We start from the raw sequence: 15,574 nt of genomic DNA on the forward strand, positions 1-15,574 counted from the left end.
AATATTAGGATCGCGATTACTTAAGCTGTCATGAACTGACATATGAGGGGCTCAGAGTGCAAGGGGTGTAAGTGACTTGATCGATTTCTCTTCATCAACTTTTTATTTAGTAAATAACTCAGCTGCAAAAACGTTCCAATTCAAGTTTGCTATAGAATCTGATAGATGAGCTTCTGACCTATCTTCCACATTGTCAAATACAGCTTTCATTCTAAGCCCCTCATATATGAGTATACCTAGTGATCCTCGATAATCGTTCGATTAATCGATTAATCGAATACTTTCTACAGAAGTCGGTTATTAATCGAACGAATACTGCACAACCAATAATCGAAGCGAACGAATAATTTACGTCGATTAATCGATCCAAACGCAGAGAGAGAAAAACGTACGGCCGCTGCAGTTTTATCCTGAAAATCAATCATTATCTTTGACGCTCCCTTAAGTTCATAAACGAAGCTCAATGCCGTCAACGCGAATTGAGCTTCGTTTACGACTTTAGGGGAGCGTAAAGGATAATAATTGATTTTCAGGCGGAATGAACATATTTTTGATTCTACATGGCTTTCTAGCAAATGAGAAATATTAGACTAACTAATTATTTATCTCAGTGTTGCGATTAATCGATTAATCGATTATTTTGGTCGATTAATCGTATCGAATAACAAACTGCTGAAAACTATTCGATTAGCTGATGAACGATTAATTTCACAAATCGGGGATCACTAAGTATACCCATACGAATCTCTGAATCAACAGCCAGTTAAATTATTTAATCGCATTTTTTACATTACAAAAAAAGCTCGATATCATGATATCCTGGACCACAATTAAATAAATTGTTTGTAGCAAGACCTACACGATAAAAAGTAGTAGGGCTACTACACGAAGTCAAAAACAACAATGATTCTACAGCAGTACTTGACGACGAAACCCAGCGAAAACTATCACAATCATTACCACCGACAGCAGACTTCGGACGGAGGGAAAGCGATATATGTGTCCCATCTGCGATATAATTTCCTTCGCAAATCACGACTTCACGTCCGGTCGCTCAACAACAACAAAAAACCGTGTCCAAGGATAAAGCCTGATTTAGAGTTCCCGTGAACGTGAACTTGAACAGGTGGTGGAATAGTACGATCATTTCACGGTGAACTACATTGCGAACAAACAACTAAAAAAATCGTGGTGAATAGAATGATTTTGTTCACGTTCACGTTCATATTGAAAGTTCGGCAGTAAACGTGAAGTAAATAAACATCGATCTTCAATAAAGTAATTCGGATAAAAAAGACGGGTGGGTAATGTCGGGGACATAACCGGAGTGACGTAGGACTATACAAAGGGGACAGCTTTTGTTAAATATATATTTTAAATATATTGTTTTATTTTCTTCTCCTACGTGAATACCTACCTATCTACCTAATGGATTAGTTTACGGTTTACTCTTTATGAATATGTTGATGGTTCTGAAAAGAACCTTTGGTGTTGTGCTTTTGTTATCACTCGATATTCCCATCTTGTTCGGTTAAACCTTCCTGTTTAGCTATTGCGTTTGCCACTCGCCACGGCTTTCACAGTTGCAAAATTTCTTCCCATCCAGCTTTGTGACATGTTGTACAGTAAATTATATTTAATGCGACGTGCCGAAGCACCACTCAGTGTCGCATTGGAGGCGATTTTAACCTGTAATTGAACATTTGCGATGACAGTGGTACATTGTCGACTTTCAATGTGGGGTCATAATTTGGATCTCTATGTTTACAAAAATGTCCAACTAAATAAGTCGCATTACATGTCCGTCCAATTAGCTAAATGTCGAATTAATTGTAAATTACTGTACTTTCAATCTGGAAACAATTTAAGAATTGGTGAAAATTGAATAATCAGGAAAGTCTCCAACTATCAATAAGCTCAGAACAACTGCCAAATTCACATACTCATCAGATCCTGGCAAACAAATTATGAAAAAAACAATTTGTGTTTTATTATTATTTTGGATAATGTTTTAGAAAGCATTGAACTGTATTTCCTAAACTCTTTTTTGGAAGGTTTAATGGCCCTGAAAAGCGCCTTGTTTTATGGAATTGTTCCAATTTAGAAAACTTAGTACTCGTGGTTTTGAAAAAAAAACCATTTCGAACGCTCTCGATGCCGCCTTGTTCTGGATTTGCCACCAAAGCAGTTTGTATCAAGAACAAACTTTTTTTCTTCTGCTACCTGATGCCGTTTTGCGATTGCGTTTGCCACTCGCCACTCGCTGCAACTGCCTGTTGTATTGATGGCCACCGAACCGAATGTGTTCTGTTCCGAATGCGGGTTTTCTTATCGTCGCGAGCAGCTTTGCCAGCTAACTCGATCACTTCGGCGGCCGAAACTATATAACGCCGGCTAGGTGGACTGGTGCACTGATACTAACGCGCTCGGCCTAGCTACCCTTGCGGGGAACTCCAGATCAACACGGTTCGAGCGGGATTTTGCCTTTCCCTTCACTCTTCCTCCTTTACCATGTCCAGACATGGCTGCTTGGGTTGGTTTGTTGATGTGTTGTGATGCGAACCGATGTGGTGTACGGTTTGAATGAGAATGGTCGTTACGGCAGGGGAGCGGGAATTTTTAAGCTGACTGGCTGGCTCGAGAATTACGCATGTGTGAGACTGCGGCCAATGCTTCGTTAATTTTTTTCTTTTTCCTTTGCAATCGTGCTTCATTCTATTTCGCTGCTGCTCTGGTTGCCCGTTTTGGTCGGTACGATTTGAGGAGCACAAAATAGACCAATCAAAAATGGGCACATAGTGCATTTTGACAATGCTTGATATTTCACAATTATTCAATTATTTATCTCAAGAAATATGAAATGTTATTCGTTAAGATAGATGCGTAGATATATTTCCTATCAATTGATACAAAAACCTTTGCGATCTATTGAGAAATGCTCGAGTTATAAGCGTTCCAAATCTTGCATTTTTTCCCACTTGTTCAGTGCCTAGATTTCCATTTCACCCCCTATATCTTCCGGTTAGACGTAGTCCTACGTCAATATACAGTTGTTCACGAATCAACCCGAAGCAACGAAGTTTTTCAACCCGCGCAAAGATCCGATTGAATGAAATTGCATCCATATCAAAATTTTCTTTGAAAACTTGAGAATTGCTAAACATATCCTTTTAAGTTCACGGTGAAATAATTTTCAGAATGCCTTGGGACATTCAAATGTGAACATGAACGGGGAAATATTTTGACGTCTATATTCACCACTGTTTTCACGTTCACGTTCACCGAAGTCGGTGAACTATGGTGAGTTCACCAACATCTCGATTCCACGGTGGAAATTCAGAATCGTTGTGAAATATTGAATTAATCCACTTTTATCAATATGAATTGTGTTTAAACATGTTTTTCAACTAGAAAATGTTTCTTCCTATCGTTTCAAGATGTTTTCCTCCCGTTTTATATATGGACTGATGAATTATTAACAAAAAAGTGTTTGTCCGCGTTCACGTTCACGGGAACTCTAAACCTACCTTAAGGCCGGTTTAGAGTTCCCGTGAACGTGAACTTGAACAGGTGGTAGAATAGGACAATCATTTCAGGGTGAACTACATTACGAACAAACAACTCAAAAAATAGTGGTGAATAGAACGATTTTGTTCACGTTCACGTTCATATGAAAAGTTCGACAGTGAACGTGAAGTAAATAAACATCGATCTTCAATAAACTAATTCGGATAAAATATACAGTTGTTCACGAATCAACCCAAACCAACGAAGTTTTTTAACCTGCGCAGACATCCGATTGATTGAAATTGCATCCATATCAAAATTTTCATTGAAAACTTGAGAATTGCTAAACATATCCTTTTACAGTTCACGGTGAAATAATTTTCAGAATGCCTTGGGACATTCGAACGTGAACATGAACGTGGAAATATTTTGACGTCTATATTCACCACTGTTTTCACGTTCACGTTCACCGAAGTCGGTGAACTATGTTGAGTTCATCAACATCTCGTTTCCACGGTGGAAATTCAGAACTGTTGTGAAATATTGAATTAATTCATTTTTATCAATATGAATTGTGTTTAAACATGTTTTTCAACTAGAAAATTTTTCTTCCTATCGTTTCAAAAGGTTTGCTCCCGTTTTATATATGGACTGATGAATTATTAACAAAAAAGTGTTTGTCCGCGTTCACGTTCACGGGAACTCTAAACCTACCTTTATTGGGGAGAGTCAGTTTGTGTGAGAGAATTTGCTCCAAGGCGCTTCATTGCTGGATCGGTACATGCTGCCTTCGCTCGGATACGGAGCGCCACATCAAGTAGTAACATTCCTAATTCGAAGCGCGGAGGACATCATTGGATGCGCAACCAGATAATTCGACCGAGGCGGAGGCGTCGGCAATCAGCCAATCCGCCAAGGGAAATAAACAGAAAGATCCGTCGGCGAAAGCGATCGATAGTGGCAAGTATGAAGATTTGGCGCTGGTTTCGAAACCGGTTGACAGTGCTACGAACGTGGCTACTTTAGGTAAATTTCGACTTTTCTGTGTAGTTAGATGTGTGAATGATGTTTGGAATATTATTAAATTGGTCATATATACTAATTATTCCTCTCAGTGTAGTTACGTAACACATTTTATTTTCGTTTCAAACAAAAAAAACGAATTCCAAGTTTTATTAGATGTATCAATTTTATTGCTGAGTGTACCGGGGAACAGGTCGCTCTAGTACAGCTTGAAACTTGATTGTTCAGTTTGCAGGATCAACCTACAGAGGCGCTGGTAAATTTGATTGCATTCCTCTTTTGACATTTTGTTTTGTGGCTCACATACACACAGCTGCTTTTGTGCATCTGGAGTGGTGGTAAGGTGATCAACATTTTGGAACATTTAATTTACCCAAATGACCTCAAGTATTTAAAAGATAAGGTGACTGTGTTCATTACCGAGTGCTGCGTTATTATTCAGTGGATTTACGGAACAAAGTATTGTGAGTGTAAAGTAAGTACTGCTGCCTCGGCACGATGTTTTTGTTCCGCTCGCGCAAAACCAGGCGTTGTCGGTTCTTTTTGATTCGCTCTTCACTTGCACAATAGAAGCAAGAAAAGAAAGTGAAAATCTTTATGAAAAATGAGTCAAGCGTAGTATGAGAGTTTAATCTGTTAATTGCACATTCTGTCGCGTGGTTCTGCCTTTAAGCGCACGAGGAGCGGTAAAGTGATTTATTAGGAATTTCATACCATAGTAATAATAGATGCTTATTACCGGATTTTAAAGATTTCGAACTAAAGCTATCGCTAATCATTGTAAAGCAGGTTGAATAATTCGAATCGTAATTTTTCATGGTGCATCTTCTTCCGTATAAGTGGCGATTAATCGTGGTTTGATATCGCTACTTGAGCGGTCAGAGCAAAAAAAATGCATCATCGTATTTCAATGGCATTGGCTAACGCAGAACAACTTGTAAAAATAGAATCTCAGCATATTCTGAATCGATCTATCGCTAGTTCAGATGAACTCGAGAACGTTGTTGAAGTTTACAATAAAAACCATTTCTTTTCTCCTTTACAGATGGCTTCTGGTCGACCAATCAAATGTGTTGTTGTTGGCGATGGAACAGTAGGAAAGACGTGTATGCTTATTTCGTACACAACGGATAGTTTTCCCGGCGAATATGTTCCCACGGTGTATGTTTCACAAGTTGTCTTATTCGCGGTGTGCTCACTATGCATGTCTTGATCATCGCGGTTCAATGGTTATTATTGCTTTCTACATTATTTGTTTACATCCGTAGGTTCGACAACTATTCCGCACCAATGGTTGTGGATGGAGTGCAAGTTTCGCTTGGTTTGTGGGATACCGCTGGTCAGGAGGATTACGATCGATTACGACCACTTTCGTATCCGCAGACCGACGTGTTCCTCATATGCTTCAGTGTCGCTAGCCCATCCTCATTCGAAAATGTGACTTCCAAATGGTACCCAGAAATTAAACATCACTGCCCGGATGCGCCGATAATTTTAGTTGGTATGTGCTCATACATCGAACGTGTTTTTTTTATTTTATTATATTATTATATCTTAATTCATTCGTTCTTTAGTGTTCTCCAATACTTCATAGCTGTTGCTTTCATTTGAAAGATGAGAAAATTTACAGGATATAGTAGCGGAACATCTAAATTAGTGGATTTGAATATGATTTTGGAATTGGAAAATTTGAAAGTTAGTAATTTGTAATGTGTTATTATTAATTTCATCCCAAAAATTCATACTAAACTTGATTGTTTCTACCAATCAAGTTAAAATTCTCTAAGCAATTTACAATTTTCTTCCAAACTTCTATCTCTCTTAATTTCGCAATATCGATATAAACAATTCCTGGTTGAAATTCAAGCAAAATATTTTAAAATCGCGATTTTCAACCCACTGTACTTATAAAAGCCACTTTAATTTCACTTTAACGTAGAAAAGTTACATTTTTTCTTGGAATAAGTCTTATTTGAATTATAAAGAAAATTCTAGCTGTCTATAATCGAGAGAAAATTGTATATGATCGAATCATATATAATCGAGTCCGACCTGTATAAGTAAATAGGTTAACAAAGAAAACATAGATTAAGTATGTCATTCAAACTAAATTGTAACGATCACGCAGGAACTGTTCAATCACAAAAAAAATTCAAATAGTTTCACAGGTACTTTTTGAGTTGATTTCAATATTCCGGGCATATTCTTCAGGTTTGATTTAACGTTCGAAGGTGTAATTCTGACACAATCATCTGAACCTTCCCGAATATTCTTCAACTCGATAGGACTACTATTTTCAGCTTTTTCAACACTTTCCAGTATATCGGTACCTGGCATTAGATCACAGCAAATCACGTTTTGGTCCTTTTCGCATTAATCATTAAAGGACGTTGAGCAATCATCGAACGGTACTGTACTGTCGACATCAGCAAGCTCACGACACATTAGTTCTGCTAGCGGAATACCATCATCATAATCATTGAAGGAAAATTCGGTTTTCCTGAAGCAATAATTAGTCTCAGATTCAACCTTATTAATCTTAGAGTGTGAAAGTAAAGTACTTCAATTGCATTCAATACCGATATATCTGGAGGGTGCTAGAGTGCATTTAAACACAGTAAGAATGCTGAATAACATGAAGGTTAAATAAGACAAAAATACCGTCAAATCTTCCATTCCTTGCAGTCTTCGTTTAACTAATCGAACTAATTAATCAAAAATGGCGTTAGTACTGATTCAGGTTCTTGATTATGTCGAAGTCCAGCTGCTAAGCTACGGAAGTAAAGATTTGTGGAAAAGTTGCAAATTTATCGATTAGAGCTTTGGTCGGAGAGATTTTGGGTGTGCTGTACAATTATCAATGAACATGACCACCTTTGGGAAGAAATATATATAAGTATGATACATTACCATTACACAGAATTCCAGAATGATTACCTTTTTATTTTCTTTGGGAAATTTTTCGTCAAGTTGCATAATCCCTTTCCCAAAAAGCATCAAGCCCATCCAGGTCTGGGTGTTGCTCTCGAATATCACTGGTAATGACTTCTCCTTTGAAACATGGTGGGCTTTTACACCTTCCATTGACCAGAAACGGTAGTTTATCGCTTCCGTCTATGTTGGTTGTGCTTTAAAGTTGAGTATTCCCAGTTTCTGGACAAATTCGCAAGTCTTCTCCCGAAGAATAAAATCTGAGAGAAGTAAATTATTCTCTCTGGCTTGATAAGAAAAAAATCCATTGACCGCTCAAGCTTTTCGATTCCGACCAACATTATATGTCTTTTTTTCTAGATTCAATTTTCCCTTCCGATTCCATTTTTTCTTTAGCTTGAATAGTGTTGATACCGTACTATGTACAATACCGAAATCTTTCGCAGCTTCAGATCCCTTCCGTTCATACTTTTCGACCTGCTCGATGATGCTCAAACGTGCGCAATGGTTAGCGTTTTAACCGTTCGCTTGAAAGGTTTTTTCGTGCTTTTCCATACTAGAAAAGAATTTCCTTGATTACACGAACACTCCGTCTTCACTTTCAAGAGCAATTGAAATCACAGTTAATAACGCACAAAAACATGTACACGAGAATCAATCGAGTTAGGGAGGTGAAAACCCATGGAAAAATAAATCAAAACCCATCGAGTAAGGGAGGTATCGAGTTATGGAAAGAAGAAAGCTTGTGAAATCAGAGGTGACATGAAATTCATCGAGTTAGAGAAGATATCGAGTTACAGAACATCGAGTAAGGGAGAGTTGACTGTATTTGACCAGCTGTGTTTGCTTAACCCTTTCGCTACGAGCGTCGTTTATAGACAACATCAGGGTGATACTGCACATCGTTTACACCAGCGCGATTTGCATACTTTTCGGCGTAGTGTTTCGTTCAGCGGTATCACTTCGACAGAGCACACTGCCGTAGTGAAAGGGTTAAAGAAAATTCGAGGGGTTACATGCGAGACACGACCGCTTAGGACGTAGGACTACGCAATCTTTTTCTTGAAATTTGTTGGTTTATTATTTCGGATATCATTTGCGAATACGTCGAAATTTCATAAATAACTATTTAGTAAAAAGTTTCGGGGACTCTAGAAAGGTTCAATGGCTTGCGTGGTTTTGTAGAATCATTTCGAGAAGCAACGATTCTCGAAATGATTCTACAAATTCAATTTTAGCTAGTGACGAGATCCGTTTTTAATGTGTTTGTGTTTTTCATCATTTTGTGCTCGTATGCAAATGTTAGAAATATGTGTGGTGAGAGAAACGCGATTCTCTCAGAATATTTTTTTTGCAGCGGTACGGTACGATGATGACAGACTTTCTCTTTCAATGGAGGGTATAAGCAGAAGCTCTCTTGGATGACATCATGGTTTCGTGCCTTGACGTAGTGAGAATACCACCGAAAACGAAATTCACATGTTCGAAAGTAGAATGAAACCGCGGAGGCGGAAGAACAGACCATGCCGTTGCGATCATACACAAATTGACAATGTGTTATGGAATTGATGTACAACAATTCTTAAGCTAAGTAGTACATGTGTTTTTATTTCTGTTTTCTATGTTTGTGTGTATGAATCAAATTCAGGCATTCAGTGATGCCAGGTAATTTTTTGAAATGTTTTCCAAAGGTACGAAAAATGGTATTCATATGTACTTCTCAGGATTCCCACACTTAAATGTCCGCCGACTGGCGATTAGAAAAAGTGCGTTCGATAAATAGTATATATTCGATTCCAGTCCAATTAATTATGCAGGTTTTCCTTCTCAGGATACCTAAAGATAATCTCTGTCGCAAGGAGTTTCAGAATTTTGTTTCTCCGAATGGTCGATGGTGCCGTTTACATAATCACATCACTTACTTCAGTGAATACTGATTCATACCTATCCCTACTAACAACTATCCCTTCCATGATTTTCGCTAGGGAACCACGCTATAGAAGCGACCCTTCTGGCCTTCGGGCGGCGAATATCATTCTGTGTGTTCTTTGTGCAATTTGGTTGGTTCAGGTCAATCACGGAGAGCAACTACGAATTGTACAGTCTACCCAAGTTCAAGCTCAAGCTCAAGCGTTGCTTACGATGTATTGCAATTAATGCTATAGCAAAACTGTACCCAAACCGCGAACGTCCATCTCAAAATTATCGAGCACAATATGATATAATTTAAAACATATTTCATATCAGCGACGCGAATTTCACTGTTCAACAAGACTGTTTAAATCTTTCCATTTTCAACTGTATTTTCCAAGTAAGGTAGATTTGCATATCAGCTTACTGAAACATTTACCCTGAACTCCAAAATATAAGATTAAAATTTTATTTGATGAATAATCAAACAATCCAATTTGAAACCATCGTATCCTGAAATATTTCGTTATTTATGAGAACGACAATACCGACATATTATTTTTGTTGTTTCATGGGACTATCGTTTGTTTCCATTCGTGAAGGTGGAAGGAAGCCACATTGGCGCTCATTTCTTTCATCTCCCTCCCTCACCCCTCGCCCGAAATTCAACAATTTTGCGAAACAGTGTGTAGAAAATGATCGTTTTCGCACACTTCCCATCAGGTAATATCAACCAAACTCTAATCGATTACTCACTAGATATTCAATTTTCATCTGCCTTCGCAATGTATAGTGAAAAACGTCGGAAAACTCGAGCTAGTGCTCAGAAAGTTAACTTTTCATTTTTCAATTTTCCGCAATGGTTTAGTTTGTATTGGTGAAAGCATCGTTATTTTTTCGACACTGATGCTAGACAACATCATCGAAATAGCTAGAAAAACCACTCAATAAAATGTTATTCCTGAGTCATAGCGTTTCATATCATGAAAATCAATAAAATAAAATTGTGTTGATATCAATACAATTACAACTTTAACATTGGTTAAGAAAATTGTATTGCAGAGCTCGGAACACTGCCACGGCTGCCTCTGCTACCAAAAATAGTAAACGGAAAAGTATTACATTCAATCAATATGGCTCGACCAACGAAGAGAAGGGTTAAGGCTCTCCAACGTAAATATGTGAAAACAATACGATCAACGAAGAAAAATATTAGGAATTTATCAACATCGAGTTAATACCAAAATACCAAAAGAGCCCCAATTCCCATGTGTTATAAATTTGCTCATGTTACGCTCGCGTATAATCAGAACTTTACTTCATATGCAAATACACTTTCTATATATATTTTTATTTGCAATTGTTCATCGGAACACATCGTTTATTTTACTTCAGTGTTGAATTGTTATTTTTTTCGCCACACAATCTGATAATTGAATTGATCTATTTACTTGCTCTTCTCTCATAAACACTATTACCCTATGAAAACACGTGCTTTTACCTATACTACTACAATGGCTTCCTTCCACCGTCACCTTAATTTGAGGACTATTTACCTTGCAGCATCATTCATTAGGGTGGCAGCGAAAATGGTAATGTCAATTTTCAAAAACCGACCGTGTACATTTTGTTGATTGGCCAAATTACCTGTGCAAAATTTCAGCTCAATCGGACATGATTTAGGGGTTCCTCAAAGCGCTCAAAGCTTTGATTTTTTGAAGGAAATTTGGAAAATCGAAATTTTGTTTTCGATGCCAAATGACTTAAAAATGCATGAAACGTCGAGATCTAGTGTCATCTCGAATAAAAAATTTTGACCGAAAATCGACCTTTTGGGACTTAGCCTGAGTGGCAAAAAAATCAAAACTTTGTGTGCATTTAGGCACCCCTCAATCATGTCCGATTGAGCTGAATTTTTTTTCACTTGCGAGACGCTATCATAAGCAACACCGACAAAGCCTTTGTTCAAACGACAGCACGTGTGTTCAAACAAAAGAAATGATGTCGTTAATGAGCTCCATTACAAAATTATACGTGTTCCGTCCAACATTTTGCTGGATGTATCCGGTTGAATAACAAAAAACAAGTATTACCTTATATGCATATTTTTAGTTTTTAGGACAGAGCAATTTCCTCGGAAATCTCAGATACATCTACTGATCAACTATTCTCCTGTATTTTGAAATCCGAATGAATCAGAATTACCTATTCGGATCGGAACTCAAGTTCAATAGAGTTTTGTAAATGTGACAGATTTGCCATGCAATTCGACATTGAGCTATTTCTGTGAAGCGAAAATGGTGATGAATTCTCGGGTGGAATGAAGATGCTTTTAGAACAAAAATTATAAATGAAAAAAAGAACTGTTCGCGACCGACAGCGCGAATGTTGAGCAAGTGTGAAAAACATTAGATTTCCTATTCCATCCCAATCCTTATCCCCATCCAAATCACCTTCAGAATTCAATGTGTGGTGTACAACACAACGACAGACATCAACATATACCAACGTACAGCATGAAATGCATACAAACAAATAGGTACATACATTCGATCAATACCAATATCATATTCGCCATTCCATATCCAACCTCCAAGTGTGATAGATCGCGATTCTAATTCCAACGTTGTGTTTAGATAGTATACCAAGTGTTTAGTTCTCCAATAAGCCACATCCAAACGGTTTGGGCTTCCATAAGACCAAAGTGCAACGAGTATCCAGATTCCTGAGCTATCAAAATCCAGGTCTGATCAACCGAGGACTCTACGGAAAAAAATGAAGACAGTCTCTGATATGTGTTTTGTGTAACGGGAAAACACATTCACAAATTGTCTCTGATAATGATCTCATATTATGGATGAAGTTTTGGCGGAAATACAAAGAGATTTATAGAAGAAACGTTAAGTTAGGACTGTCTTCTCAGTATTTAAACAACACCGAGTAATGATTTTCTTCCAATTTTTGAGCAATTGCTTTCGTGTCTGCTAATCTGATAGAGAGTAAATTGCTCCAAGAATGCGGAATTATTATTTTTATGTTTATTCTGCGCCAAGGCAAGATTGTTACATTTCATAGCACGAATGAATTGAGGTCGATCGAATTTCAGAAACCAAAAGACGAATCGTAAGATCCGATCGAGATTCAAAGCAATCAGATTCCGGAATATGGATGACAGATTGATATTGTTACCACAAACAAGGTTAATTGCCTACGTCGTGATCTAAACTTTTATCACCTTGCATGATTTTATTTATTTTCTTTTTTCTTTTTACAACAAAAATATATTACTTTTTTCACTATAAATTAAACATTAAAGAGATTAAGCATGTCAGTTACGATACAAAAATATATTAAAATAAAAAAATGTTTTTTAAATTTTTTTAAAAATTTTTTTTTTAATTTTTGTCGGCGATCATAGTCAAAAGCGCTCCATTTCTCTGTATGTCATAGATCTCATCTCCTTGGATTCGGGAAGTCCACTTTCCCACGGTCCAATGCAATACATGGTCAAACCTTCACGTATCTACTCGATATCCACGTGGAATCTATCATTCATCGATCACAATCGATTAATTTTATGGGTCGTTAAAACATTTTAACATTTTAACACTTACAATACATTAGTCATTTTTCATTGAACAGCCAATATATTATAGAAATAATTCATATAAAAAAGATAAAAAAGAATTACATAGCAGGTTAACCCAGAAAAGCATTTTTTATTTATGAACACTCCATAAACAACATGCATTTTTCTCATCCGTGCGTCCCTACCCGTATTCTTCCAGGTACCAAGATCGATTTGCGCGAGGATCGTGAAACGTTGAGTGCACTCGCCGAACAGGGACTATCGGCGCTGAAACGAGAACAGGGACAAAAACTAGCCAATAAGGTGCGCGCCGTAAAGTATATGGAATGCTCAGCTTTGACTCAGCGCGGCCTGAAGCAGGTATTTGACGAAGCTGTCAGAGCCGTTCTTCGACCAGAACCACTCAAACGACGTCAACGAAAATGTGTTGTGATGTAAGAAGTCTCCGGTAAGATCTGTGTTTCACCGGAATCTCTTGTACATAGACTTAAGATAAAAGCAAGGTAAGGCGAACCATAATAATCACCGCTAAATCACACTCAATCCTTAGTTTAATAGACAGCCTTCTTGGACGTTCTTTAGGAAACATACGAATAAAACGATAAGTCATCATTCAACCAAAAAAAAAAGTTTCGTTAACAAATTGACGACCAAGTTTTGATTTATTTTATATTGTTGTGCCATTAACGAAACCGTGAAAGTAATGTATTTTTATAAAATGTCCGTATACCTCACATTTTAATTTTTGGTTCCAGCCGACTGTTTTCGAAACATTGAGAAGAAGGTAGAAGGCTATGAAAAGCACCAATTTTAAGTCTATAGAACCATTCAAATGTTAAACGGTTTTACATCTAACGAAATTAAAAAAAAACAGGGCCTATATGAACAATTGTTACGGAAACCCAGCAGGAACATCAATCAATGTTTTGAAAATGATTCAAAATCACCTATTCCAATAACCGACAAGCTGATGATGAAATATTCAAGTACTAATAGGAGAAACAAAATTAACAAATCATTATTAAATTGAGAAAAAAATTGTTCGATCAAAGCTTTATACCAGTTCTGAAACCTAACTCTAAACTATTAAAATAAAGTCTATTTTTGTGAGCTGATACTTGACATCGGGAGTTAATTGACAGTTTGTGTCTTTTTTTATTCCTTGAAGAGGTTTCTGCAAATCACGACACGCTATAGATTTATTAGATCATACTCGACGTTAACTACTCCATCCAGGTGACAAGTCAACTGAGCACAACGCTTGTATTTCCGTACTGAACAAAAAGCCTATGCAACTTAGCAACGAGACTGAATGAAGGTAGGAACTCACTCTTCTCAGTTTCATACCTTTGGATCAAATCACACAATTCTACGGCCAAACAGCTATATTTTGGATTGAATTTAAGAGAGACATAACGAATCCAAATCTACCAAAGCATGAGGGGGAAAATAAACACATTTAGTATTAGTATATTTCATAATTGCAATTTTATTTCAAAATTGGGCAAATAGGAAAATGTATATCTAGTCAGTAATGGTCCTGAAAAAGGGGAATAGAACAACCACAAGCAAAATAAGTTGGCGGCAAATCAAAAGCTAAGCAAAAATTATAAACAATGAACGACAAACAGTCAATTTCTATTACAAATGAAACAAAAAAAAAACAACTATTTGACAAGATACAAACAAAAGAATAGACCAATAATATTCAGTTCGTACGAATACTCTTTATATAATGGAGTACGATTTGCTGTGTTGGATGAAGTAGCAAACACCCTAATTTCTTCATATCATTATAGGAGGGTTAATTTTATTGTAATAAATTAACTAGCAATACATATTTGAGCAAAGGCTTACCAATTATTTCATTCTAATACCAATGTATTTTATTCTGATAAGACTTACCTACGCGATTTTGTGTAAATACGAGTGAACCTATGGAGGGGCATCAGCTGAATAATGAAATCATCACTGAAGGAGAGTGCTATGGATCGTCAAACTTTATTATATTGTAGTACTCCCAGACGCTATGGGCACAAGCACAGCTCAGGTTCAAAATAGGAGAGAAAAAAAACAACAACCAGTGCATTTATTTTGATTCAAGTATGTATTATCCGCGTATTTTAATTTGTTTATTCTAATTGACATGACACATGGAATTTTGCACATTGCACAAGCGTTTAACTAATTCAGCTACGTGATTTTATTTCTCTAAATTTTCTTCAATTTTTATAACGACGATCATTATCATTTATTGTTTCCTAATTATATAATATTACTAATTAAATCAACGTTTTGAATGATTGTAGCGTATGACTATTAAATATATATTTTTCTGACCTTATTCGTTGTGTACTTTTCCGAAAGCCTGATATACTAGATTCAGATATGTGTTTCAAATTACACTATGAAGTTGTTGGAATCTTCGGAGTAAAAAGTGATGATTTCAAGCTGGAATCTGTTGTTTGTTATGATAGGTCAACACTGATCACTTCGATTCGATGAATCAAGATAGTTTGATTTTTCGGTAGCCTCAATCGTGCTTTTTACTGAAGGTAGTTTTTCATTTCTTTACTCTACTCTGTTCTCTGTCGTATGCCAATAATATCAAAT

At 36.8% G+C, this 15,574-nt stretch overlaps 1 protein-coding gene across 5 annotated transcripts; it reads left to right on the forward strand.

Annotated features, from left to right (window-relative positions):
• Positions 1–4,827: 4,827 nt before the first annotated feature.
• Positions 4,828–15,305, forward strand: LOC129762838 (ras-related C3 botulinum toxin substrate 1). 5 transcript variants are annotated; one of them, XM_055761399.1, is made up of 6 exons: positions 4,871–5,005; positions 5,576–5,691; positions 5,799–6,031; positions 13,161–13,464; positions 13,544–13,661; positions 13,717–15,305. In XM_055761399.1, exons 2-4 carry the CDS (start codon positions 5,576–5,578, stop codon positions 13,397–13,399), a joined length of 588 nt encoding a protein of 195 aa, XP_055617374.1. In that variant the 5' UTR covers positions 4,871–5,005; the 3' UTR covers positions 13,400–13,464; positions 13,544–13,661; positions 13,717–15,305. The 5 variants fall into 5 exon arrangements, with proteins under 5 accessions (XP_055617375.1, XP_055617374.1, XP_055617372.1 ...); XM_055761397.1 differs by having other exon boundaries at positions 13,161–13,661; XM_055761398.1 differs by having other exon boundaries at positions 13,544–15,305.
• Positions 15,306–15,574: the final 269 nt, after the last annotated feature.

The sequence above is a fragment of the Toxorhynchites rutilus genome, chromosome 1 (assembly GCF_029784135.1).
Source record: "Toxorhynchites rutilus septentrionalis strain SRP chromosome 1, ASM2978413v1, whole genome shotgun sequence".
In the NCBI taxonomy this organism is placed as follows: Eukaryota; Metazoa; Arthropoda; class Insecta; order Diptera; family Culicidae; genus Toxorhynchites; species Toxorhynchites rutilus.